This window comes from Crocodylus porosus, unplaced genomic scaffold, assembly GCF_001723895.1.
Source record: "Crocodylus porosus isolate Cpor-Errol unplaced genomic scaffold, CroPor_comp1, whole genome shotgun sequence".
Lineage (NCBI taxonomy): Eukaryota > Metazoa > Chordata > Crocodylia > Crocodylidae > Crocodylus > Crocodylus porosus.
The window spans coordinates 74,991,518-75,019,354 of record NW_017728931.1 but is presented as its reverse complement, the minus strand read 5'-3'; the positions used below and the strand labels follow the sequence as shown (position 1 = coordinate 75,019,354).

Genomic DNA, 27,837 nt, shown 5'->3' with positions numbered 1-27,837 from the left:
CCTCAGGAGGAGGTTCTGGAGTTGGAGGTGGAGGGGCTGTAGCCTGGTGCACTTGAATGTCATGTGCACCAGGGTCTCCCTCTTCTTGCAGAAGGGGCAAGAGACTGGGGTGTATGTGAAGCTTGCCATATACATTCCCGTGGCCCTCAGTAGTAACCTGGAGTCGCATGTGGAAAATCCATGTGCCACTCTTGAAGCTAAAGTGTGCAAGGCCTGGCCAAGCCAGGAGAACAGTTCCTGCTGGTAGCCTGAAGGAGTCCATATTATATTTATGTTATATTTCCATGCTGTAATATATAATGTGATTTAATATGTTAATAGTAATATTACACTATTTATATTATGCTATTTATACAGGTTTATGTTGGGTTTTGCTCATTCTGTATATGTGAATTCGCTCTTATGCAATGACCCTTTTTATACTGAAAATTCATTATATGTGAGGTGTGTTGGAAGCCTGCAGTCAGCTGCTTTGTACAGTGCGTTCTGGGAGTGATGCGCACCAATATATAGTCTCCTGTGCGGATCTGTGCTCCTCACTTGTTGTCTGCAACGCATGTTTCTGCAGTTGCCACCCCCTTTATGGTAGCATTTACCACCACCCTGTGCTTGTGTGTGCCGTCTGCTGTTGGTGAGTACCAAAACTGTCTTGTAAAAGTGGTAGAAATGCCTCTGGGAGTCAGTAGAGTCAAGGTCTTGGAACATATCCCATTCGTTACATTGTAAAGTGAGATCCCTTTATGCAAATTTGAGTTATGCGCCGTTTTCCAGGAACACTTGTACAGCATAAAGCAAGGGAAACCTGTACTGTATTTAAAATTATTGTATTTATACTATATTTATATTATTTTTTGAAATGGTGTGCCACTAACTTCTGAGAAGTTACAGAAGGATACTTTGAATCTAAAATGGTTGAGAATGACTGGTTTGGGCACTAAACAGTTTTCACTCTTGAATGTTGATATTTGCTACTTAATACTTAGTTGTTTGCATTTGTTTTCTGATGCTACGTGACGTTGCTCCAATAAGATATAACTTTTCTTTTTAATAGTGTCACCTCTCTATGCACAATCTGAAGAATTCTCTTTGGAGTCCTATGTGTTTATTCTATGAAATCACAATAAAACATTTATCTAGTGTAATTTGGGCCCATGCATTAACAGAGTACTTAACTTGTGTTATGTAACTGGCTCAGTCTGTTTCTGATTTTTTTTTTTTCCCCTCCCGTCTAAAATTAAGCAAAAATAATACTGTTGTGAACTTTTTTTACTGTTAGTGAGTAATTGGAAAAGAAGGGATAGAGTGGGGTGAAGATATGTAGTGGCTGAATTGCTTCAAATATATTGTGTTTGAGCTTATTTTTATAATGGCAATCAAACTTTCCTGGACAGCATTTTACTACATGTTTAAAATTGCTTTTTCTGATTGATATCCAACAAATCTAGAACTCTGCTGAAATGAGTCTCAGGATGATGAATTCTAGAGAGATAAATTCAAAATTCTGTTTTCAAGCTTTATGGAAATCTGGGCTATATCTCTTTAACAATTTTTCTCTCTGAGTATAATTACTTGAAAAGACTAGGAAAAAAGTGATTATATTGTGTTGTGAAATATGAGAGGCTTGATCACTTACGTATATACAAACTGAAGACTTACTGTGTAGCCATTGCATTCCTTCATCAAATGTCTCACATGCTGCTTTAAGGCAAACATTATTATTGAGAGATGGTTAGGCTTGGCTGAATTCAATTTTTATTTTCTAATAATTAAGATGGATATCAATGTTTGTTTGTTTGTTTATTTTTAAGCTTTTATTTTGATTTTTATCAATTTTAAATTTTCAGGATTGCGTGAAATTAGTGGTGTGGGGTGTAGAGACTTGCCAGCTGAGTGGCAGACCTGCCATCAGTCCTGGCACTGCCCACCAGTAGCGCTGTTGTCTACTTTGTTGCTTCCTTTTCCTCTGTTTCCAGTGCTTAGGGTTTCTGATACTTGCAGTCCAAACTACAGTCAACACAGTTCTGTAGGACTGCTCACCCTGTCATCACACACTCCTTCAGCCATCATTTTTCTCAGTCTCCTTCCTGTAAATTTCATTTATTAACGATGGAAATTTATATCTAGCTATATATATATCTATATAGTTGCCCTGCAAGTTTGCTGTGAAATCTATGTTTATCAGTGTTTACTAATTAAAATCGAATCCTACCAAGACTAGAGATGGTGTTTAGTCTCGTTATGATGTAACTCTTCAGAACTGCCAGTTCATTTTCTAGGGTATATTTCTGTTCTTGACAGAGTGAAAACTGAGACTGACTTCTCATGCCTGTAAAATCTGTTATCCTGGACAAACTGTATCTGTGGTCTGTTAGCTTAAGTGCTTCTTCCATTTTTAATACTGGGATATAGGTCATTGATCACCGAATCAGATTTTTCCAAAGAATGACCGATTACATCATGCCTAACAGTCTTTTTGTGAAGGAGCATCATTTTTGTCTTTTGCTGGTGTGATCCATGGAGGGAAATGCCTTTTAATAAATAGTGTTTTCTAGGGTGCTGGAAACATTTCCATGCACAGCTGAGGAAACATAATTTTTACCTATTTAAAAAAAAAAAATGCCTTGTTACTTATTTGGGGGAAAATACTGTCTTTGAAAGTGTTTTTAAGTTGAACATAATTTAATAAAAAGACAATTTAATTAAATGTATGGAACTGCTACTGTAGAAAGCTCTTTCTTAAATGCATTCCATCTGATGCAGTATGCAAACTCTTAAGCTCTTTGGTTTTTATGCAGATTTATTTAATTATATGACTGTACAAAGACACTAAATTAGAGTATTTTCCATAGCTGGAAAATACTGTTCTAGCACATTACAGTGGAATAATGAACTCATTAGTCTTACTGACACTTTTTTTTTTTTTTTTTAAATCTTCCACATGCAGATCATAAATTGTACTTTTGCTAGGTTACTGCCATAAGACTCTGGTGTTTTGTGAAGAGAGATAAGAAAGTGTATATTCTATTTCAGGAAAGATGAAGCATTAAAAACTATGTTCTACAATAGAAAACTTAATAGCAGTTAGCAAAAATGACTGTGTAGTCCATCTAAATACAAGCTGCCACGGTCCTTTTGCACATTTGTGCTGAAAAGTTTATGGCAAAATCCAGTTGCTCCTCCTGCTCCAAGGGAACCTTTATTTCTTTTACTTCACACAAGTTTCTAATAGTTGCCCGGTAGTTGACTAGCTCTAGTCAACTTCAGTGTTCCTAGTAGCAGCCTTTTGGTATTTATTTCCCATTCACTGTTTCTGTACAATTAACCAGAGCACCATTATGTTTCAGAGTAGATCATGGGGCTTAAAGGTGCTATGCATCAGAGTGGCTTATGCACTGAACCAACATGCAGGTAACAGGAGTTTGTTGTAATGTAGGCAAAAAATGTTGGATTGGCATTTTGGAAGTACATAATTTGCTTAGCTGCATAATTGGCACACATGTAAATAGAGTGTAGTGTTTGTAGGAATATTGTGCAGTTTAGAATCTGCTTTTGTATGCTTCAACCTTTGTAGTAGCTCTGCCTTAAAGTCTATGGGTAGACCAGTGAGTCTCAAGTAGGGTGCCATGGTACCCTGGGCTTCCTTGAGATCCTTTCACGGGTGCTATGAGGGACCACATAAATTAAGCACTGTTAGGTGTGCAGACGGGACTTGCAAGATAAACTCACAGAGATTTAAAATGGGAATCCATAGTGCTGAAAACGTTATGATCTGCTGTGGTCTTTCTTAGTTCTTTGCAACAGAAAATTGCTCTGTTATTCTGGAGTCAAAAAATGAGTGAAAACTAAGAGCTGGCATTTTCTGAGGATCACCTTGAGTCCAGAAAGTTTGAGAATCACTGCTGTAGACTATAAGAATTTATCCCTTGGTGGGTAATTTTAAGGTTTTTGTCTCTATCAAGGAAGAGAAGCATTAAGAATTTTTGGAGTGGAGAAACTCCATTAAATTGATAGAACGTTATTGAAAATGGATCTAATCCAAAAATAGGTTGAATCATATTCAAGTCTCTTGGGCTGTTCTCTGTATGCATTCATATATGACCATTTATATGCTGTGTTTTTTTTATGTTGCTGGGTTTTTGGTTATAGCCATATTGGTGTAAGGACATAGGCAGGCAAGATTCTTTGGGTAGATGTTATACCTTTTATTAGACCAACTCAGTTATCACTTCTACCCAAAGAACCCTGCCTGCATGTGTGTTTTTTTCGGGAGGCTGTCAAAAAAGGCATTTTTTAAAAATGTGGAACGATAGTAAAAATGCTGTGTATCATTACTATGTCCTGAAAACTTTGGGCAGTTTTTTCCATATTTAATCTTACTGCATTTACTGGCTGAAGCCTGCCCTCCCTACCCAGTCAGTCCTTCAGAATTGGGGTTCATGTCTTACATGTGTAGGTTGAGTAATAGTAGCAGTATTTTGAAATCTGTGACTTGAAAATGAACAGAAGGCGAGACTCTGATCAGCTCTACGTTCAAGTACAATCACATTCTTTTGCTGGCTCCCCACATTCCTTTTTCTTCCCTTTAATATATTCATGGCATATACCCTCCAAGTGCTCCATCACCTGTATGGAGTTTTCCAAGGGTACATGATTTATGCTGAGGGGAAGGATGAATAAATGGTTTTTGGGGACTGGGGTTTAAATGGATATTAATAAGCACCCTAACATTTGGGTCCTGCAGAGGTTCTGAGGAAATTACTGTACAAATTGAGCTGTACTTCTCTCTTTCCCCATTGATCTCTTGCTTATATATTTTTATTTTTCTGGTGGGTGGCTTAATACTTAGCGAGGCTGTTCATTAAATAGATTAAGGACTATGTGACATGTACATTTTCTTACTATGCTAACATGGGTGGTGAAAAACCTAGCTTAACGTTGTACATTATGTAGAGGAGAACTGGAAGATAAAGTTGTTCAGCAGTGGCTTTTTAAAATGATAGTAATAGGTAAAACTGCATTTATTTATCCCAACAGTTTGAAAAGTTGCAAGTTAAGAATCCCTGGAAAAGTTGTGGGGTATGCTGTGTCTTCTAAAAATGTTGAAGAGTGAAGTGGTATTATTAATCCTGCTGGGAGGGATAGCCATTCTGCTGAAAAGTGGCATTAGCATGTGTCCGAGAAACTTGGTATAAAATGGGTTGGCAACCCATAGCACGCAGAACCATTGGACCTGGCAGGTAGACCAAGAATGCATCAGTAGCATTCTGGGAATGGGGACTTTGCTTGTGCCATACCACAGCCTTGTCATTCCATTCCACGATGGCAAAAAAGTTGACCTGTGATGTAAGAGTTGAGTCCTTCCCTTTCCACTTGTTAAATCAGTATCCAATATAAAAATTAGAAATATTTCAATATTCTTGATGTGGTGTAAAATTAAGGACAAATTTTAAGTGTTTAAATTAAAAAATGTTTGCTAAAGAATACCTTGGTACATTGTGCAAACTATAGGGGATTGTGATCTTGTATATTGACTGTGGTCATATTTTTAAGTAACTTTTATTTGACATTCAGTTGGATACTGTAAGGAGTCTTTTGTTTGCATGTGGAATTTTTTCCCAAATAAATTACAATTTTAAAATGACAATTCCAGCAGTGATTCTGAACCTAATTTCTGAACATTGTTTCTCTCTCAGGAAATCAAGCCCCAAAGTCATTATAGCCATGGATACAGTGAAACTCTGGGCCGGAAAATCCACAATGATGATTATAGCACTTGGGACATTGTCAAAGCAACACAGTAAGTTTAGTTTTTGGGTTTTTTTTGCAGTTTTAACTTTGTATTAGTGGGAAGACATGAAAATATACTATATTTACTCAACTACAAAGGGAGGTTCGCCCTCCCCATTCAGCATGGGGGGGAAGCCCTTTGTCTTATGATTGCACACAAAGAAACCTCCTTAAATACATTGTCTATCATAGTGGTTCCTGAACTCTGACAGATTGCGCACCACCAATTTAAAGCACTACACCCTTAAATAGCACCAACATATGTTTCAGTTCAATTTTAAGTACCACCCGCACATTTTTTTTCATATAAAGAAATTATAATAAAACTGTTAATGCATACCACTGACAGGTTGTCTTTGTACCCCTGGTGGTACCTGTACCACAGGTTGGGAACCGCTGGATCATTTAGCTGCTGCCAAAAGGAGCATGTGCTCAGTAATGGAAACCAACTATGCAATCAGTTAAATGCAACGAACACTCAGCATGACTATAAAACGCACAGCTTATATTGCGCAGACATACTGATAGGAACACACTGATGGTGTGTGTGTGTCCCTTTAAAAAAACAACAAAAAGTCCCCCCCAAAAGTTGCTTCTTCAGGAGGGAATGAGCACCCGGCCTGGAGATGCTGCAGTACCAGGCTGGCAGTGGGAGAGGCTGGAGCAAGCTCTTACACCCCCCCTGGTGCCAGGAATCCTGTTTGTTTGCTTTCATGTTTGTTTTTTGTTGTTTTGCAAGGAATGTATCAACTACCTAGCTAAGCTTAGCTAGCGATCAGCCTGCCTTGTGTCCTCTGTGGTTCAACACACTCTTACAGTTGTACCATTTTCAGTCCTGTTACCAAAACTGCCACACACACCCTCATTACCATCGGAATTATGTAAAGGACTACTTCAGTGACCTCCCATCTCTCTTCTGATCCCCTCCCCCACCCTCCTTCCCAAGTCCTTCGCCTGTTTGCCCAGTTTTTTCACTTGTCACTGTATTTATCATAGTCTCTATCATCATCATCATCATTGCTTTCTTTGGAAGGCTTGTCTCTGAATGTTTTATGCCAGTCCTTTCTCTTCTACGTGATGTCAGCCATCTTTTGCCCATGGTCTTCCATTGTCTTCCTGTAGTACCAGTACACCTCACCCAGTCGCACTTTAATATAGCCCTTGACTGGGAGGTCCTCTGTTTGTTTATGAGCAAGTTCCTAGCGTTTCTGAAGCAGGAGATGAATTGTTCTAAAGCAGGCTGTTAGGGTCCCTTGCTGCTTAGCCAAGTGCCTGTACAGAACTGCCTTGTTGGTCATTGTTATGAACCCTGTCACCATCAGGAGGAGTATGCATCTCTTTTCCACATCTCTCTGGCTTATAGGCAGTCCCAGAGGGGGTGGTTGATTTTTGTTTCTGCCTCCCACCAGCAGGATTACTTGGGGCAGTCTGGGCCTCTCTGCCCCACACTGCTTCTCCATGACTGCATGAGGAGTGTCTAGTGGGCTATTGACAGTTCAAGTTCAACACCTTCTCTGGGTCCTTGTGAAAGATTTGCTTCCACACAGGGGCAGTATGATGTCTCTTGCCCTTATCACTGTCTGCATCTTACAGTGATTTGCCAGGGTCACTGGGGCCTTGTTGTGCAGTTTGTGTTTGTGCAGTGGGAAGGGAACAAATTCAAGGCAAACCTCCAATAATTAGATTCTACACCTGGGATATTATAACACATTTATAAATTTTTCCATGTGTAGAATCTAATTATTGGAGGGTCATCTTATATTTGACTACATACGGTACTCTTACACGTTTATGTAATTAAATACCTTGCACCTGCAGAATGAACCATCGAGGCTTAATGGATTATACTCTTGATTCCGAATTTTGAGTTTCAAAAAACACTACTGTTGTTGGAAACCACATCTTTTTTGTAAGGGTGTGTTTAAACAAAATGTCAATACCCGGGCTGTTGTTGCAGGGGCAGGCAAATAAATATTTTTCTTTCCATTTAGGGTGTTCCTTGTTCTCTGGTGATTTTTAAATAATTTATTATGTAGGGTGGACCACATACAATTTGGATGTGTGTGATTTGAGGTATCAGATTTGGAGTAAAGCTAGCATGGTTAAGTGTTTTTTGGGTTTTTTTAAATTATTTTTTCACTGCTGCTCTGAAGTTGTAGTGCATATAAATCATTGTGACATTTCTAAATAAGTATTGAAATAAGTATCTCTTTCTTATGGGTACTGTTTTACCTTTATTGTAAAGCTCATCCTAGATATGGAGTTCCTTAATTTATACTTATAAAAAATATTTGTGGGATCTGGGTCAGGGAGTGAAGAGGTGGCTGGTTGTCTTACTGACTGTTTGGCTGCTTATATGAAGCTGTAAGGTTTTTTTTGATGTCTCCATGGCATAATAGTCCTGCAGAGTTCTCTGAGCTTGCTTGGGTGTCATAGTAAATAAGTATTGGCTTGTTATGTAGCAGTCTGTCCAGGCTAACTTATCCCTTTCACTACTTCGTCATATAGATGCCTGAAAAGCCTTTAACATAAAATCAATAGTGAAGATCCCTCTGGACTTCAGGGATACTCTCTTCTCTTTCAGGGTCTAAACTGCACTTGGAGTTTTATATTTTCTTACATAAGAAAATCCTACTCCAAGTGGAGTTACAGATATCTATATATTATTGTGTGTGAATCTGTGTGAGAGAGCACAGAAGTTGCGGCCTCTGGTGGTGGTGGTGTTTGTCTTTTGGTTTTTTTGCTGGTGTTCAAGGTTAGATGGTCAATGTTGAGTGAATACTAACTTGAGCATCTTTGTGTTCGATGTGCCTTCAGATACCAGAAAATTGGGTAACAGTTTAAAACTCAGAAATAGTTGGACGGGGTCAGCTGTATAGATTTTATTTTAATTGACCCTGAGAAAGGATGCCTTCAGGGTCGCTAGGTGGTGGTAGAAAATGACAGCATGATGATGATGCACTTGGGGGAGAGACTGTTTTTTTCCAGGAGAAACCTAGAAACAAGTACCATTGGATGTTTGAGGAGGAAATAGCATTTAGTACTAAAATCTAATGCCCTTTCTGAGGAAGGCAAGCGAAACTAGGGGCTCAGACAGAAATTACATTTTTTGTGCGATCAGTCCCCTGAAAGCACTCTATGGCTGTGCCATGACACACATGCACAGCTGCAGAATGCTTTAAATGTGGCTGATTGTGCAAAAAATTAACCTCCTCAGATGGGGTATCAGACAAAGGTGCTGTACTTGAGATGCCTTAGGGAACTCGTGTTCCCTACAGTTCATTTTGTCGTGCAGTTGGGGCCGTCAGCAGGAAGGGAGGGAGAACCGGTTTCCCTGGCCAGTGCTGGAGTGGGGTGGATGGACTGGAGTCTCCTCCCTTTGTGCCCAGCCTCTACCTACCCCTCCAAGTTCAAGCTGGCCAAACCTGAGTTGGCAGTTGCTGACTTCTTGATCCCTTCCTGCTGGTAGCCTCAGAGTTGGGAGGGTGGACAGGGCTGGGGAGGGGGGCAACTCTTCAGCTGGCTGTCCTCCTGCAGGAGGGCTTGATCTCTCCCTCCTCCTACTCCCCCAACCCAACAGGCAAATGTCTGTCGGTTAAGGGGGGTGGGGTGCTCCAATACATGGTACTTTGTTAAACACCATGAGTTAGAGCAGGGATCTTCACATCTGTCAGTGCCATAAGTGATTTAGTGCTATTTTACACTAGAGGTATATAAGAAGTAGTCTTATCCGGAGGGTTTCCACTACCTTAGGATCATGTTTCATATAGTATAAACCAGATTCTGCTTATTAAATATAATTACATCCAGCCTTTTCTGTGAAGAGCTAAGTGTGTGGTATAGGGTGCTTTTTAAGATCCATCTTGTGCCAGAAGGTTGGAATAAGTATGTTAATGATAGGTAGTTGATCTAATAGTTGTTCTTCATTTAAATCCCATTTTCCCCCCTTCCTCTGTGTTTTTTTTTTTTTTTTTTCCCCTTGAAGTACTACATTTGTTATTGTGGACATTGTCATTAGTATTGGCAAATCATGGTGATGATACCAAATATACTAACTGGCACATTTGCTTGAAGATTGAGGAAAACAAGTTGTGATACTTATTGTAATGCATCAAAGTTCAAGGTCCATTTCCCAAACATAAGTGGCTCATCATCCCAGAATGGTTAAGTCATGCCAGTGCATGTAGCCAGGGTATACGTGTGCTATGGCCTGAATAATATTTAGCTATCCCTGGTTCCTCAAGCTGATCATCAGGGATCCTCATTTTTCCTGATTAAAAAATTGCAAATTCTCTGATTAAAACTCCCCAAATGTGCAATTAAAATGAAATGCCACTATACATAGGTGGCAATTAAACACACTGTTTTACTGATATATTTACAATTTTAAAGCGATTTGAAGCCTACCAGTGCCTTAATCACTACAGTAAAATAAATTCAAATTTTGGTATTTGATTGTGGGATTTTTTTATCATGGAAAATCGGCTCCCCCTGCCCCCTTAGCTCACCAGGGTACAGGTCCAAGCCCTTCACTCCCAAACCACAGCCCCATGTCCTGCCCCCCAGCTCTGCCAGAGGGGGCTACCAGTTGCCAGAGCTAGAGGGCCAGGGACCTGGGTTTGCAGACCCCTGTCCCCTGCAGAAATTCCTGAAACCCTAGCTGCCACCTATGGGAGGTGGCAGCTGCTGTGGCCTGAGCGGGGAGCCCAGCTTCCCCTCCCCTGTGGGCAGAACAGCCGAAGTGCAGCATGTTGGGGAGGGGGGAGAGGAGAAGTGCAGGGTTTGGATAGGGGATGGGGCTGACTCCCCTCTGCTGCATGGACTCCTGGGGAACAGGTGGAGCATGTGCCCCCCAGATCTGTGTGTGTGGTGGGAACAGGTATGGGTTGCCTCTTGCAGGTTCAGGCTCCCTGCCCTGCTTCCCTTCCCCGTGGGGCCTCCGCAGTCTGGTAGGGGGGACCTGGCAGGGCAGGGCAGGTCAGGGTAGAGCAGAGTGGGGCCACGTGGGGAAGCTCATTGTCATCGCTGTGAGCCCCTTGTAACCCTGGTGCCTGGGCCTGATGTAGTCAGCCTGCACCTGCCACCGCCCCATGCACAGATCTGTGGGACATGAGTTTTCCTTGTCCCTCCTCCTTGGCCCCCCCCCCCCCCCAACAAGCCACCCACAGTTCTGTCCCAGTTCCCACCGGGCCATGCTGCTGTGCTCTGCCTTGGCTCTGGACCACCCTGTTACCGCTGCAAGATCCCAGTCAGGCTCTGGAACAGCTCTGCACCCTGCCAGTGCTGCTGGGGCCGGTCTCCATGGAAACCCTGGCCTTGTGCTATCACAGTGTGGCTGCTGCTGGGGTTTCCATGGAAACCGGCCCCAGTCATGCAAGCAGGGGCTGCTGGGAAATGGAGTCCAGCCGCCAGCCAAATCTACCATTTTGCCTACCCTGATGTACATGCACGTGCCACCCCCTGCCGGACCACCCTCCTCCTGCTCCCCCCAGCCCCTTGCAGGCTGGAACTGTGCCAGCTGGCAGAGAGCTCTTTGCAAAAGAGCAAAGTCCACGTTTCTCTATTAAAATGAGTAACCCATGTTTTTCTCAGGCAAAAGGGAAAATCCACATTTTTTTTTGTGGGATCCCTGCTGATCATCTACCCATTCACAATTGAATTGATAAGGAGCTGCCTTTGGTAGAAGCCTGGAACAAGGGACAAACTCATATATCTGGACCTTGAGCAAAGCACCTGTGTTGTTCTGCCACCACACCTTCTTGTTCAACCTCCTATGTTGTGTTTTTCCACTTAAAGTGAAAAGACAACACATCTTTCAATCAAGAATATTGTCCAGCAAATAGAAATAGGGTGTTTTTTCCACCCCCCTGAAAAGTGTCATGCTCCACAGGAAGGGGTGAACTTGATGAGCTCTTTATTTTTCACCTGCAACATGGCACACTATTGGTTATGAGAGCAGCCTTCTGTCCTTGGGAGCAATGGAAGGTTACAGTACAGAGTTGAGATGAATTATTTTCTGTCGTTGTTGTTCTTGATGACAGGAATTGATTAAATTCGCAGTGTCTGAACTGGAAAGTAACAGGAGCACAGGAAAAATTTAGAAGCATTTGACAATATTCAATTTTTCATAAGAAAATATTGGCTGAAAAATTATAGATTTATTCAGTGATAAAATGTTGTGTGTATGAAGCCACACTGAAGATAACTAGAGGTATCTGCTTCATGCTGAAGCAGATTGTGTAGATTCTGGAAACCAGCAGAAAATTGTATTTTTACTGTTTAAGACCCTGATTTTGCATTTGTGAAAGCTGCATTTTAGTTCTGTAATCTTTTTTCACAAAGAAAAGTTATTCCAGGAGATTTTGAAATATGCGGCATGCTATGTGGCATAGTATTGAGTTAGTTAGCTGTGGGGTGTCATGAAGGAAGAGTGTTTAGGGAGTGGTCTTTATTCAGGCTTTCAAAAAACAGCAGGTGAGAGAGGAGATGAGTCAGCTTGCCAGAATCAGTGAGCACTATGAATGTCAAGAGATGACCAATGCAGTACGAGTTACAAAGAGATGATCATCAAGGAGGCTATGATTTGTGTGTTCACACTCGTGTTAGAGGGCAGGCAGACCTATCAGTCTTCTAGTCCGTGGCAGCAAGCAAAGTGGGGACCTGCCTCAAAATGTAGGTTCCTCTACTGCCTTAATGCAGGCAAGTTGGAGTATGTATCAGGCTGGCTTTATTTAGTAGTTTCACAGGAAATGAATGTTAATTTTTTTAATGTACCACATGTATGTGTGTATATGTGTACGTATGTATATGTATACAAGTTGAACACAATGTTTTATTTGTCGATATTTGGCTATTATTGGCACCATTAGAAACAAGCTGCAGATACCCAAAAGCCACTGTCTAATTTAAGGCAGGTGCTCCACCAATGATGACTGAAGAGTTTAATATTACTAAAATCAATGCTTCTATCAGTTGTAATAACCAAAATGATGATTTGACTTATTCCACTTACAAATGAAAAACTGAGACTTCATAGGTCATATCCTGCCTCCCCCTTTCCTTCCCCACAAAGCTAGTCTCTGGAGTATTCATTCAAAATCTTTATATTCCTGCTCAACCTATAGATTATCGGTGCCTTTTCCAACTCCATTTAAGCCTTTATGTTAATTTTACTAATTTACAGTTCACTTCCATGGAAACAAATGGGAACCAAGACCTCAAGCTGATTCTCTCTTGCCTGAAAACTGTATGTGCCAGTGGTCAGAAAGTAACTGTGGGCTTGAGGCTTTTTGTGGCTCTAAGTGTGCAGTATCTTGTATAACTTGGCATCTTTTCATATTGCTTCGTAAGCATGATCTATATGTTTATCTTTAGAGTTATCTAACAATTTAAAATGCTTTAGTATTCTGAGTCACCAGTTAAAATCCAGATATTATACAAAGCAGTAAGTGTATTGTACTACAATATAAAAATTATTTATTATGCTAATCCAAGCAGGCAGTTTCGTAATAGTAGCAGCTAACCAGTCGTTTATAAAATTAACTTTTTTGATTGATGGTTATTCATATTTCATTTACATACACTGCATTGTTAATGATATTTCTCCTCTAATGTGAATCCATTACATTGCACATTGTTACAACATTTATCAAGGAAAACAAATTGCAGATGTGAAATGTAGCTCAATTTAATGTTAGGGTAGAACTCTTCATTCTTATAATGTATAGCCTTGTAAGTGCTTCATTAGAGGCAGAATTTGCATTCATGCAATTTTTTGTATTTAATTTGGTGTGCGTGCGCACATGGTTTGTTGTTTTTTTTTTGTTTGTTTGTTTTTTTTAAAGGAAAGTTGTTTACACTACACAATTTGCAAACTGTCTACTTTTTCTGGTAGAGCTTGTGAACTTCCTTCAGTACTTGTTGACCTAATATGATTTTACATTCCCAGTCTTTGTATTGGTAGTTTACTGAACTAATCCATTACATGCTTCAACATTGCTGAATTTTACAATTGCTGCCTGTTTTTGAGCTTGTAAACCTTTTCATGTATAAAACCGGTGTCCATTTTAAGTGTGTAGTTAAATGTTGCTGATTGTGCTCATTGTAATTGTATTAAAATGTTTTTGTAACACTTTAAAATTAACTTATCGCGTGTAGTAGGTTCTCACTGTTGTTTATTTCTGTAAAATCAGGTTTTTAACAGTGTAAAAATCTTTTTTGTTGTTGTTGTTTCTTTTAATGCCAAAGCGGGAGAGTATGCAGGGGCGAGAGAAACTTTCAGTAGGAAGTAAGCCTGGAAAAACTCAGCCTAACGTGCTCTGAAATTAGTAAACACATTTATGTGAACACAGGTATACTGTAAACTGTTTTAGGTCCATGGTAACATCCGGTAAATAAAATATTAAAAGAACTTAATAGGGAAGGTAGCTTACAAAAAAAAAATAGAAAGAATTGCTCTTTAGATAAGAGCTTGATGGAAAAATCAGTAATTAATAGAGGTGCACCAAAATATTGGTTGCATATTGGATTAGCATTGGTGAAAAGAAAATTAACAGCTCTTTTTGGCCGGTGTAGCCAATAATGTTCAACAATAAATATTCCTTCTGGACAGTGCCCCCAGACACCGTGTGCATGTGTGCAGCTGCACTCATGCACATGGCCAGGAATGCAGCTGGGCAGTGCGGAGAGCAGTGCCCTGAAGGTAAGTCTGCGCAGGGGAAGGAACACGGAGAAGGCAGATCAAGGCCCCCAGGGTGAGGGAGAGAGTGGGGCAAGGGCTGGGAGCACTGTCCAGCCACGGCAGTGAATGGGGCTGGGGCATGGAGCAGGATGGAGCCGTAGGGGCTCGTCCAGGGGACTGGTGTCCTGACACTTAAAATTGGCAGTGGGGGGATGTGAACTAAAGCATGTCAATGTTTGCCTTCCCTCCCATGCCCCTTTGCCTCCACAGATTTAGCTGCACGGAGCTGCTCTCCACGCTGCCTGGCTGCATTCCTGTAAATCGGTTATCACATCGGTATTGGTGATGTGGTTGGTTGTTAATCAGCTATCAGTATTGGCCAAGGAAATCTTTATTGGTGCGCACTTAGTAATTAACATGTGCATGGTTAATCTGGCAGGGAGAGAGGGGACCTTTTCTTTTCCTTTATTTGTGATGTTAATCTACGTCTGCATTAATGAGAGAAGAAAAACCTACTATACATTTTCTACTAGTTCTAGGCTTTCTTGTCTTATTTTTTATCACTGGCAATGTATTCTTAGATGTTTGCTTTCAGTTAGGTACTTTATGAAACCTGTGGGTGGGGGCTGGGGGGGGAGGAGATTCAGAAAATGTTCTGCTTTTCCTTTTTAATGCAAGGGCTGTGCTGTTTAGAAAAAAAATCACTTCCATGACGTATTTAAAGAACCAACTTTATTTAATGTAGAGCAAATGGAAGCTCTCTAGATTTTTCTTGTAGTGGACCCAGACAAAGCTCCATTCTTGATGACAAATATAACATGACCCTTTTGCACATAAGTGGGGGGACTTGGAATATTTGTACTGGCATCTGCATTACTTTCCAAAGAACTGATGGCATACTTAAATTAAGATCTGCACTGCAGAAACTTGTTTTTGGAGGTTTTTCTGTTTTTTTACTGTGCATTGATCTAGTCAGTCTAAGGAAAGCGCTGTAAAGCCATGAACAGATATTCATGTGTAGCACTGCAAGTATGAGGGGTATACATCCATTCACAGCTGCTTGGCTGGAGTGCTGGAAAGTTGCCACAAAGGTATGTTTTCTAGCCAGGGGATAGTAGTGGGCTACTGCTTTGATCCTGTGTGCCCAGTGGAGCCCTTCAGTATGCCCAGTGAGTAATAGTATGTTTTCTCCCTTGCTGTGGAAAGGCTGCTGGGTAGGCTCTCAGCATCTTGTGGGGGCTGGCATGCTGTCAAAGAGCATGCTCTTGCCCTGGTGTGTGCTGCAGCACCAATAAATAGCCTTACTCTCGCTGCACACCCCCCCCCCCCCAGAGGGCAATAAGCTATCAAGATGAAAGCAGCAGGCTCTGCAAGAGCTTGCCATAGCAAGCAGAGATGCAGCGTCCTATCCTGGCTGGGCTGTAGCTTTGCTTCTGGCAGGCTGTGAAGGACGCAGCTCTGCCTTGCAGGCCCCGACCCTCCCCCCAGCAAGTCGAGCGTCCAGGGGTGTTTAGATGTTTACACACATCTAAAATGTTGTGCTACAGAAAAGTTCTTGTTTTAAACTGGAATGCCTTTGTAGCACTTGTGCCATTTGGTAGCACTATGGGGGAATGTGCACGTGTCCCCTCAACTTTACAAACATATAACTTTTCTCAATGGCTTTTGGGGACACAAGACCACAGGCTGCTCACAACTAGAGTGGAAAAATACCTTTGCCCCTGTATGGGCAGCAGTGTTAAAGCTGTGTTTTGTTTTGTTTTTTATTCTTTGTTTAATTATAAGCAAACATAGCTTGCTCATGTACATGAAAGCAGAACTGACCCTTCATTTTATTCCCTCCCACCCCCCAGTCATGTTTATTTACTGGATCCCAGTGTTCAAATAACAAATTTAGCATTTGAAGATGGATCCTATTCTTCTAAGGTATGTATAAAGATGGATATTTATCTTCCATTAATGTGGCCTTTTTTTTTTTTTTTAAAACCCATAAAGTCACTGTCCACAGAGCAGTCTTGTATTCGGTTCTTTTCTTTTGGCCCTTGATTTTTAAATAAGTATAAAAGCATCCTTAAAATAATTGCTAAAAAACAAACCATACTTTTGTAAAGAGTGGAAATTTGAACTGGAGGTACACTGAACTTTCTCCAATAATCATTTAATTTATTTTACTAGTAATGTAGCAAGTCTTGTGATATGTCCTATCTTCTCAAAGCACACTTCTGGAACATATCATTTAAGTAATAGTAGGGTATTAAGATTCAGCTTTTCACAAGAAGTATCATGTTAAAATTTAAAGCACACTTCCTTTTTCTTTTTTGTTTTCTGTTTTGTTTTAAGGGCAGATATGTAAATGAAAAATATACCTTGTATTCACATGTATTGCAATATGTAATAGGATGTGTGTAGGAGGGAGAAACCAGGGACATTTTAATAGTGCCTGCTCTTCATGAATTGCAGTACTATGCAAATAAATCTCATTTAGCACACACTGTTCTCACTGGAGTTGAGCGTTTTCCCATTATGTTGTGAGGGTATTTTAAATAACAGTTATGAATATTAAAAATGAGTTCAAATGTCACGATGGCAAGTACTTTCATGTATCCTGGTTGTATAAGATTAATTTCTTAAGCATACTGTTATCGCTTTAGAATTAAAAGATCAATTTTTTTTATAGTGTCCCTATTTCCACATACCAAGTCCCTCAAAGACTCTTCACTTGCAAAGACTGGCAAATGGTGCAATGTATTGGCCACCTCCCTGTCATCTAGATACATACAGGAGACCCTCACTGTGGGAGCGCAGCAGCAGCAAGCGCAGAGCTCCTGAGGAGCTCCTTTAAGTGTATTTAAGATGTGGGTTTGGCATTTGTGAATATTTGAAACCACAAATGCCAAACCCATGAATAACGAGGGTTTCCTGTATTACTGTATCTCTTACTTTTTCACTTAGAATATTTTTTTTAAAAGTAGAGGGGGAGAGAAAGGTAGGGGTAGTACATGACTTGTTTAAAACATGCACACTTTTTCATATTTTCTCTTGTACAGATTAAAAAATAATTAACCTCCACAGATTGTAAAATCCTTTAAATGGCCAGACTAATCCCTCTTTCTCCCAGGTACCTTTGCATTCTTCAACCTAATAAGCCTTTTAGGCTCAATTCTCAGTTTCGCCCGAGTTGAGAATAAACTATCAGGAAACTAGTTATGGCCATTTGTCCCATGGTTTTGGAGCAATCAGACTATTTGTACACGTTAAAAAAACCAAAACCAACCCCCCTGGGCATGTGCTTTACTGGAAGGAAGCAGCATGTTACTTCGGCAGATCTTGCCCAATGTCTATATAGATAGGGTGCTTCAGTGGGGTACTTTGACCTAAATCTGATTTAATCACCTACTAGATAAAAGTGCCAAAAAAGCTCCACTAAAGCACCCAGTCTATACAGGTGTTAGGTGAGCCAGGTCCAACTAATGCATTGTCTCTTCTGGGCATGTGCTAGGCTCAAGGCAGGGGTGTGTGGAGTATGAAGTAAAGCACTGGGTTTTTTGGTTTTTAACATCTGCAAGCAGCCACAGTGATTAGCAGAGTAGAGCTCTGTCACATACGTAGATCCCAGTAATTTCTAGACTCACAGATGGTGAGAAAATAGCTGCCAGAGGTTCTGGCTCTGCCAGCTTCGTTTTGGTAAGTAGTTTCCTTTCAGTGGAGAAATTTTTTCATTGTGTAAGACCAGTTTTCATCTCCTCTGAACCAGCTTAGAAGTGTAGAGGAGCTAGGCACATAATGAAGAGCCAACCCCATAATTTTATACCAGTGTTTAAGCATACAGTTTATGATTAGACAGGATTTGATAATGCCTAAATTAAAAATACTGTTTGATATCCTAGATAGGCATAATTGACCATAATTGATCCCATTTTAGCAATACTATCTCATTTTGTTCTGCAACTGGTACTCTGCTTCGAAGCCTTTTGGTATTGAGATGAGACTTCTTCAATTCTAGGGTCTGGCTGCTATTTCAAATATTACTTGGCCTTTAGTACTTTTTTTTTTTTTTTTTTGGTGTTTTTGTTTCATGTTTCTGATTGTTGATTAATTATATCCCCAGCTTGTTTAACCATTAACTAGACTTTCTTCTGAATTATTTTGTGATTGTATAATTTTGGAAGTCTGAGAAGTGATACTTCTGGACTTCAGTATTCAAGGATATATTCTGAAGTTGCAAAATTACAGATCAGTAGAGATGGTCACTGTACCTTCACTTGTCAGAAGAGCTGCCAGTTAGTGGTAGTTGTACTTGCAAAAAAAAATCATCATCATCAACAGTAACTTTTATATCCATTGCTGGGTCATGCCTGCTTTTATGTAATTTTCAGTGATTTGTAGTTGCATGTTATAATTGCATATATTACCCTGGTCTCCAATGAGGATGGGGCATATTTTAGCTTCAACAGGTTGTGAATTACATGGGTCAGAAACCTAGCTCGCCTTGGGCGCATTTACATATGGGCTTTAATGCATATTAGACTAATTTAGTGCACAGTCTATGTGTGTCACCATATACATGTGGGCCATAGTTAGGGCGCAGTAGATTAATTTACTCCAGCTCAGGATAATCCTGTCAGACACTGGTACTATCTGACAGCAGAGTAAATTACTGCACTTAAAGACGCATGTAAACTGTGGCATTGGGAGTAGTTTATTCTGGCTCAAATTACACCAGAGTTTATTCAGTTGCATAATTGTATGTGCAGATGTGCCTCTTGTCAGACATACACTGTAGAACAAATGCTATTAAAAATGTTATAGCCCATGTACTCCTGGATTTTATAGCTGACTGCTTTTCTTCACCAAATAATCATGGAACCAACAAGAGATCATGCTATATTAAAGCTGGTTTTCGTGGGGCTTGTCAATTTAAAAACAACAATCCTTGGATTGCGTGAGGTAGTTAGCTGTGTTAGTCTAAGGCAGAAAACAGGGCAGGGTGGCACTTTCAGAAAGCTAACTTGTTCAGAGGCATGAGCCTTTACTAAAAAAAAAAAGGCCCTAAAAAAAGACCTACATAAAAGCTCCTGTTTTTCTGAATGAGTTAGGTCTCTAAGGTGCCACCCTGCCCTGCCTTCTGCTTGGAGTGAATGATTTTGAGTTGATTCGGGTTAAATTTTAAGTAGAAGATTAAGCAAACAGGTATTTTGATTGTGAAAAAGCAAAAAAATAAAATGGAGAAACTACTTAATAAAGTCAACTAGACTTTGAGAATAGGTATTTGAATGTGGAAGAGCGTTGTAATTCCTAAGTAAAAGGTATAAACATGTCTGGAATTTGGAAGACAAAGGTAAAACCTGTAGGAAAGGGTTCCAATCTAACCATGAAAATGTGCCTAAAAGGACAATTAGCGTAATCAAAAAACCTTCATGGAACAGAGGAGGGAGTGACTTAAGAAAAAAAAGCTACACCTTGGAAATCTGAAAATATTGGATGCAGAAGAAAATTGCCAGAGGTAGATCTTTTAAAACAGAGGTGTTGGAGATATGCCCTTAGGGTCCTTACCTGCCCCACAGGGCTGGGAATTCAGGCATAGAGTGAGCAGGAACTGGGCCTGCCCCAAAACTCTGGCATACAGCACCTCTTTGCGGATGTGTGTTGGCAAGTAATGGCTGTGCTAAATCCCTGCAGCTCAAGAACCAGTAGCAGCTAATCCTGCTGCCATTCACCCCACTCCATCCTGGAGTGGAGGCAGCCAAGGGAATTTAATGCTCTTATTTTAAAAGAAACTTATAGTAAAAGGTTGTTCACCATGTAAACAAAAGGAGAACAAAGGAAGAAGTATTGACTACTAGTAAGCATGGGGTCAAGATTAAAGATAATGTTTTGTGGTTCAAAAACTAGATTCTAGCTCCGTTTTCTGCAACAAAGATGTCTAGCAGAAAGAGCTAATAGAAATGAACAAAAGGAAATTTAAAGTTTTAAATTCCAAAGCGGTAGCAAACTTGAAATGGCAAGTATGCTTAAGTTGGGAGAACCAGCTAATTCCCATTCCATACATCTGGAAGAACTGCTGTGTAAAATTGCAAGTCCTGCAGCAAGCAGTTAAAATCAAGCCCATTCAGTTGTAAGTAGTATTATTTGACTGGAGAATAGTAAACATAGTGATTACAGGGAAGGAGAAAGTAATCTAGACTAGGGCTGTCCAACTGGAAGCCCACAGGTTACATGCAGACCTCCTAGGGATTAAACTATGGCCCCTAGGCATGTGGTCCAGGCACCATTCCTCCCTCCCCCCAATCACTCTCCTGCTGCTGGACTCCCCTTCTCCACCCCACTATTTCCCGCTTCTGAGGGGGTGGGGTGATATGGCACCATGGCATTGAGGGGTCCTGCAGCTGGGAGGTGGGGGATCTAAGGTGCCACCGCACTGGGAGGTGGGTGGCAGAGGTGGAGCTTGTGGCATAGCGTAGAAGGAGTCCCCACTGCATGGCTTGCACTGCATGGCATGGTGCTGGAGTGGCTTATGGCCCCTGGCTACTCAGATATTGGACAGTCCTGATTTAGATGTTTGATAGTATCTAAGGCTTTAGAGTATACTTAAAAGAAACACAAATTAAAGACATAGATGGCATTTTCTACATACTTCTGATTTTTACTAAGGTTAGACCATGCCAGACTATGCTTTTTACCTTTCTTTGATAGGATAGCTGACAAAGGAGATAAAGTAAATTGAATTGGTTTGGATTTAAAGATACTGTTTTAATGCAGGGTCACATGGGGAATCATTAAAATGGAGAAGATTGGGATTAATGCTAGAATTGTTGTTTGGGTAAGGAGTTGGTTGGAAGGGAAAGGATAGCAGGCTGTACTGAAAGGAAAACCACTGGCCTGGAGGAAAGCTACTAGTAAAATTTAGGCAAGGAACCATTTTGACTTTAATGCATTCAATAGTGACTTTCCCACAAAAGGTAAGAGTGTAACTGAAACTTGCTATTATTAAAAATTAGGAGTCCTTACATTTTACTGGGAGAAAGCAGGGCAGGATAACAGTTTAGGCCAGTGGTTTTCAACCTTTTTTTGATTTGTGGACCCCTAAAAAAATTCAAATGGAGGTGGAGACCCCTTTGGAAACATTGAATGGAAGTGCAGACCCCTTTGAATTGTAAGTATGGGTATTCACATGCTTTTGATCACGGTAATTTTTCATGGATCCCTTAGACATAGTGTGCAGACCCCCAGGGGTTTACGGACCACAGGTTGAAAACTACTGATTTAGACAAACTGGTTCAGAGAGGCTTGAGCTACCTCCTCCATCAGATGCTTTGTTAGATGTTAAGTCCCATTCTTAGCATCTGAGTTTCCTCAGAAAAGCACATGCCTCACTGAAACAGTTAGTTTGAAAGTTGCCATCGGCCTGGACTTCAGACCGACATGGCTTACTGTCTCTTAGGTTTTATTGGAAGTTACTAGCCCTGGTGTACAAAATCCAAGGATGGTGCTAATACTTAAGAAGGGACAGTAGAAGACATGTTACCCACAATCCTGTGACATACATTACAGGGTTGTTATCACTACTCTTTTATTTGCCACAACAAGTCCACATTGGTTCATGCTGTAAGGAATACTTTGATTAACATGCCACAGGCTGAGAGGACTGGTTGGTTTGTTTGATTTGGCTTTAGATACTTTAAAGACGGGATTATCCTGGAATCCAGGGAACTGACAACTGAACTGCAAAAGTGGGGTGTGGGAAATCCTTTAATCATTTTCTGCAAAACTGCTGCTTCACCAGTTTTCCTCCATTTTACATGGATGTGATTTGAATAGTTATATTCAAGTGTATTGCCTCATGCTTGTTCTTACTGAATCCATTTTATTTCAGACCATTTTTTCTACTTTGAGATCATTTTGAAGTCTAATTCTATCCTTCAGGAACTTGCTGCTCCTCCAAGCTGTCATCCACAAATTTTTAATATGTACACTTGCTGTTTCATCATCTTAGTCACTAATGAAAACAGAGTAGTATCCAATCCAAGAACAAATTAAAAAAAAAAATCAGACTGAGGGGGTGCAAAGAAAGACTCTGAAAGATTGAGGGAGTGGAGAGATTCTCTTATAAGAGGCATCTAGAGGAGTTTGACGTGTTGAACTTAAATAAAAAAGTGCCCAAAGCTCATGTGGCTGCTCTATATATAAATACGTAGCATGGGTATGCAGGGAGAACATTAGGAATGCCAGAATACAATTTGAGATGTGTCTTGCAAAGGGCATAAAGTAATAAAAAGGGGTCCTACAAATATGTCAAGAGTAAGAAGAGAGTGAGAGAAATCTTAACTCCTTTACAGAATGTGGAAGGCACTCTAGATATAGATGGTGCAGAGAACACTCAAGTATTTAATGTCCGTCTTTAATTGAGTCTTCACAAATAAATGCGCTACCAGGTGATGTGTGCAGTTGGCAGCAAAGATAAGGAAGGAGACAAAAAGCCTACGGTAGTAGAACAGGTTAGGGATTACTTAAAGAAGCTAGATGCTTTCAGGTTGGCAGAGCCACATGGGATGCATTCTAGGGTACTGATGGAATTGACTGAGGTAATTTCAAAGCCACCAGCTATCCTGTTTGCAAACTCATGGAGGTCATGTAAGTCCTGGTGACTGGAAAGGGATGCCCATTTAAGAAACTGATGAAGGAAGATCCTGGGAATTATAGATTAGTTGGTCTGACCTCCATACCTGGAAAGATCATGGAGCAGGTCCTCAAGGAATCCATTGTGAAATACCTAGAGTTGTACAAGATGATCAGGAACAGCCAGCTTGACATCACTAAGAACAAGCTATTCCTGACCAATCTCATTTCCTCATATGATGAAGTGACAGGCTCTGTGAATGAAGGAAGAGCAGTGGATGTAATGTACCTTGACTTTGTCAAGGCTTTTGACAATCTCCTTTGGTTCTCATTAACAAGCTACTGAAATACAGAGTAGATGAAAGTACACTAATGTGGATATATAACTTAGGTCATTGTACTCAACAAGTAGTCATCAATGGTTTGGTGTCTAGTTGGGAGTTGGTATCAAATGGAGTTTCCCTAGGGTCTGTCCTGGGTTGGTATTGTTTCATATCTTTATTAATGGTTTGGATGATGGAATTGAGAGAATGCTTAGCAAAAGTGAGGACTTTACCAAGTTGGTGGTGTTGTGGATGCTCTAGTGGGTAGGTCTAGGATCCCCAATGACTTGAATAGATTGGAAAAATGGTCCGCAATTGGAAACTGTCTAATACAAATGTCTGGAGCCTTCCTAATCTTCTCTTCACTGTTCCTGGATGTTTGGAGAGTGAGACTGTTGAAGTGTGGCAGTCCAGTCACCACAATTGTTTCTAGCCACCATAGGTTGAAAAAATCAAGAACTTATCAGGATCTTCAGTCCCACTTCTTAGCTTGGACAATGCCTCTTTACACTATTAGCAGATATTTTAGGTTCTAACAGCAAAGGTTATTTAGTGTTTAGTTTTCTTTTCTTTAAAATCTTAATAATTAGCTGTGAAGAAGTAGAGCTGAGCTTCCACTAATGAGATCCTTTGAGATGCTCAGGGATTGAAAGGTTGGCTTGGGAAGTTTTGCCTCATGTCTTTGTCTCTTTGGCACTAAATACTTGTAAGATACTTAGCCTACCTTGTGGATGGATGAAGTCTCTTGTGATGCTTAAACATGTTGTACATTCAGCCTTAGGGCTCAAAAGAATAACAGAACCAGATGCAAGTATTGCCTCTGCAGGGGGAAGCCAAGCTTGCCTGAATCTTTGTATCATAGGCATGTCTCAAAGTCCTGTTAGATTCCCTTTCTGACCGTGACTAGATAGGTTCAATATGTGATCTCTCTCCAGTGCTGGCTGGCCAAGAATTATAGTTCAGGCTTGGATTCCTGTAACAGAGGTGGTCATCCTGTGGCACATGTGCCACAAATTGCATGTACAACTACTTTCTGTGGCATGTGGCAGATCTGATAGGAAGCTGGGAGAGCAGCAGGAGATAAGGCAGGCAAGAAAAAACAGAGCAGTAGATCAGGCATGGAGAACAATGGCAGGTAGGACAGAGAAGAGATCAGAACAATAGATCAGACAGGGGAAAGGAATTGGAATGATACTCACAGAGTATGGGGCTTACCTTGTCTGCCAGGAAAGTTGACCCCTTGTAGTCTATCACATGGACTACAGCTATGTCAAAAAAACTATTGCTATGTTTCTTGTGTTAGTCAGTTTTTAACTGCTATGAAGGGGAGTGATTTTTGACACTTCAGCCCTATCAGTAACGATCACATCAGATCCTATCAACCAGGATAGGAGAGTACATTTTCACAAATTGATAGTTTGTAGTCCCTGGTATTTCCAGGACATGTTAGAGCTGAGAGCAGGCTTTCAAAGCTTTTCCTGCCTCATTACAGGCTGATAACCATTTACTATACAAAGAAGCAAGGACATTGTGGCTGTGTGAGAGGTGCGTTCAACCTGAGACTTACCCTATAGCTCCTATGTAGCAGGGAAAGAACACTTGCAGATTAGTTGAGCAAAAACACAACAGAATTTTACAAACAGCCATTAGAGTGGTTATTAATAGGAGACCTTCAACTTGCATGGCTTGTTTAGGTGAAAAATAGTTTTGCAGTCAGATATAGCATGATATATCCTACACCTTTTTCAGAAGTATAGGAAAAGAATCAGTGCATTTTGGGTTTATTGTTAACAAACTGAGAACATGGTGCTCTCTCTTTTTCCTTGTCAGAGTAATTACTAAGATGACATAGGCCAGAGCCCAAGTCATTCTAGTTTTCTCGCATGGTTGAAGCTACAGCAAATTTGGAAGCTCCTTTTACTATCTAAAAGGGTTTCCCGTCTTTTCTTTTTAGCCTACATCTGTAGATTACATAGTATGGAGAACGTTATTCAGAACTACCTTTATGCTGATGGCTTTACCTTTGTACGTGAAAGAATTAAACAATTTGTGCAAGTAATAATGTAGCCCCAGCCACATGTCCAATTCACATTATTTTGGAGCATCTTCAGTAGAAATTTTCCAGGTTTTCCTGTCATTGATCTAAGATCTATTTCGCACCTATTTTCTTGCTGAAGCCAATTTGTGTTCGCATGTTGCTCAAAGAAGAGATTTAGGCAACGGCTGACCAATATCCCTTTGCTGCTTAAGGTTTTTTTGCTCATAAGGTCCCATAACTGGTATATAGCTTCTGAAATCCTCCTTTGATGCAGTTGGAGAATGTTCTTTAATTAATATTTCAGTTATGATTAATATGGTATGCAATTAAGGAAAGACCATCAGCAAAAGCATCCATTTCTGTCCCCAGAGGAGTTGTGTTCCCATTTCATTAGAGCCAAGTTACCCTCAATACTATTCCGTAAGTACATTTGTTTCACAGATTTATTTGCAAAACCCTAGTCTTTGGATTTAGTGTTCAGTCAGATGTTGACTACTACAGTCCCTCTTAATTAGGTCACTTTTGTCCCAGTGTTCTTGAAGGGGAATTGACTACTTAAAGTGTTCAGTGAGTGGGAACGTGTGAAAATTGCTTTTGCGCAAAAAAAAAAAAGAAGTTTACTTATTTGTAACCTAGTTCTTGGATATACTGCCTATCTACCTTCCTCCCATCTTTGGAGATCTAATTATAAACTTGGATTTGAGAGAACTGCTGGAAGGAGCTGAGTGGGTTATGCCCTCTCCTGTATCTTCATCTTCTGAACATTGAGAGAGAGTGCACTGTTGGTAGTTGCCCTAAGTTAAAATATGAAGAGAAAATGTCTAAGAACTCTATTTACAACTGAGTAACTTGTTCTTTCTTGTTCCATTAATGATATGCTGACCTTTTAGGGAGAGTTGTGTTGTCGGCAATTCCTCAATTAAGGATCATCTCTAACAAGGCTTATTGATGGGCCTTGAAATGACTTAAAAGTCTAGTCCTTAAGTCACAGGCCCATCTGCACAAGCTGCAGGTTGTTCTGCAGGAGAGGGTTGGCCATAGGCCTGCTCTCTTTTCTGCTTCAAGGTCAAGGTGCTTTACCTCAAGACAAGCAGCCATTGGAGTTGGTCAGCAGCTAGCTCCTCCCAAGTCTTGACATCAGCATCCATTGTCTTGAGGTATGACTTCAGTGTGTCCTTGTAGCATTTCCTCCCGGCCACTGTGAGATCTCAGGCCATTACTAAATAGGGAGTAGAGTACTTATTTTGAGAGGCAAGCATCAGGCATCCTCACCATGTCTGGCCCAGTGAAGTTGAGGATCACTGACTTAATGCTGGTAACATTGCCTTCAGCAAGGATGCTGACATTTGTACCATGATCTTCCCATTTGATGTGAAGGATTTTTTGGAGGCATCGTTGGTGATACCTCTCTGGACTCTTGAGATAATGATGGTAGGTCACCCACGTTTCATGTCCATAAGAGAGTGGGGAGGATGACTGCATTGTAGACCTGGATCTTGATGTCTTTCCAGACATCATGATCAATAAAGACAGACTGAAGCAATTTCCCAAGGGAGGCACTTGCACACCAGATGTTTTGCTTGATCTCCTCATCAGTATTCACTCAGAGGTGGCTACCAAGGCAGGGGAAGTGCTCAACTATCTTCATGGTCTCTTCTTTAATGGTAATTTGGGAACAGAGGTGAAGAGGGTTACATTCATGGCCCAGGGCAAGCTGATAGAGCACTTCAGTCGTCTGAATGTTGAGAGAGAGGCCTGAAGTTTGATAGGCTTCCCTGAAAAGATCCATTGTGATCTGGAGGTTTTCCTTAGTATCCTCAAGGATGGCATAGTTTTTAGCATATTGAAGGTCAAGGATTGTTTTGAGTACTTTGGACCTAGGCTGAAAATGCCCCAGATTGAAGAGCCCTCCTTTCATTTAGTATTTAATGTCAATTCTGGAAGGAAGGCAGTCCTTAATGAGAAGAACCGGTATGATGGTCAAAAGTGGAGAACAAAATTGGGGGGATGATACATCCTTGGTTGACCTCAGTTAGGATGACAAATGGGTCTGTTTCCAATCCACTGCATAGAATGGTCACAGTCATCTGGTGGTAGAAAAGCCTCTGGACCCTGATATACTTTCCCAGGCATCCAAATCTGGCCAGTATTTTCCTCAAGGCTTTGTGACTGATGGAATTAAAGGACTTGGTGAGATCAGTGAAGGGCATATACAGGTCCTGGTATGGTTCCCAACACTTTACTTGGACCTGTTGGGCAACAGAGATCATGCCAATTGTCTCATTGGATGGTCTGAAACCACACTGAGATTCTGGCAGGACTTAATCAGCAAGGAGCAGAAGATGGTTTAGAAGATGCAGGCAAGCATTTTTCCTTGCTATGGAAAGGAAGGT

At 40.7% G+C, this 27,837-nt stretch overlaps 1 protein-coding gene across 1 annotated transcript in view; it reads left to right on the top strand.

Annotated features, from left to right (window-relative positions):
• The window catches only part of ZDHHC17 (zinc finger DHHC-type containing 17), a 131,086-nt gene that overhangs the window by 28,025 nt on the left and 75,224 nt on the right, over positions 1-27,837 (top strand). Inside the window, exon 2 of the mRNA XM_019543177.1 lies at positions 5,694-5,797. Coding sequence (XP_019398722.1) covers positions 5,694-5,797 — 104 coding nt within the window. The remainder of the gene's footprint in view (positions 1-5,693; positions 5,798-27,837) is intronic.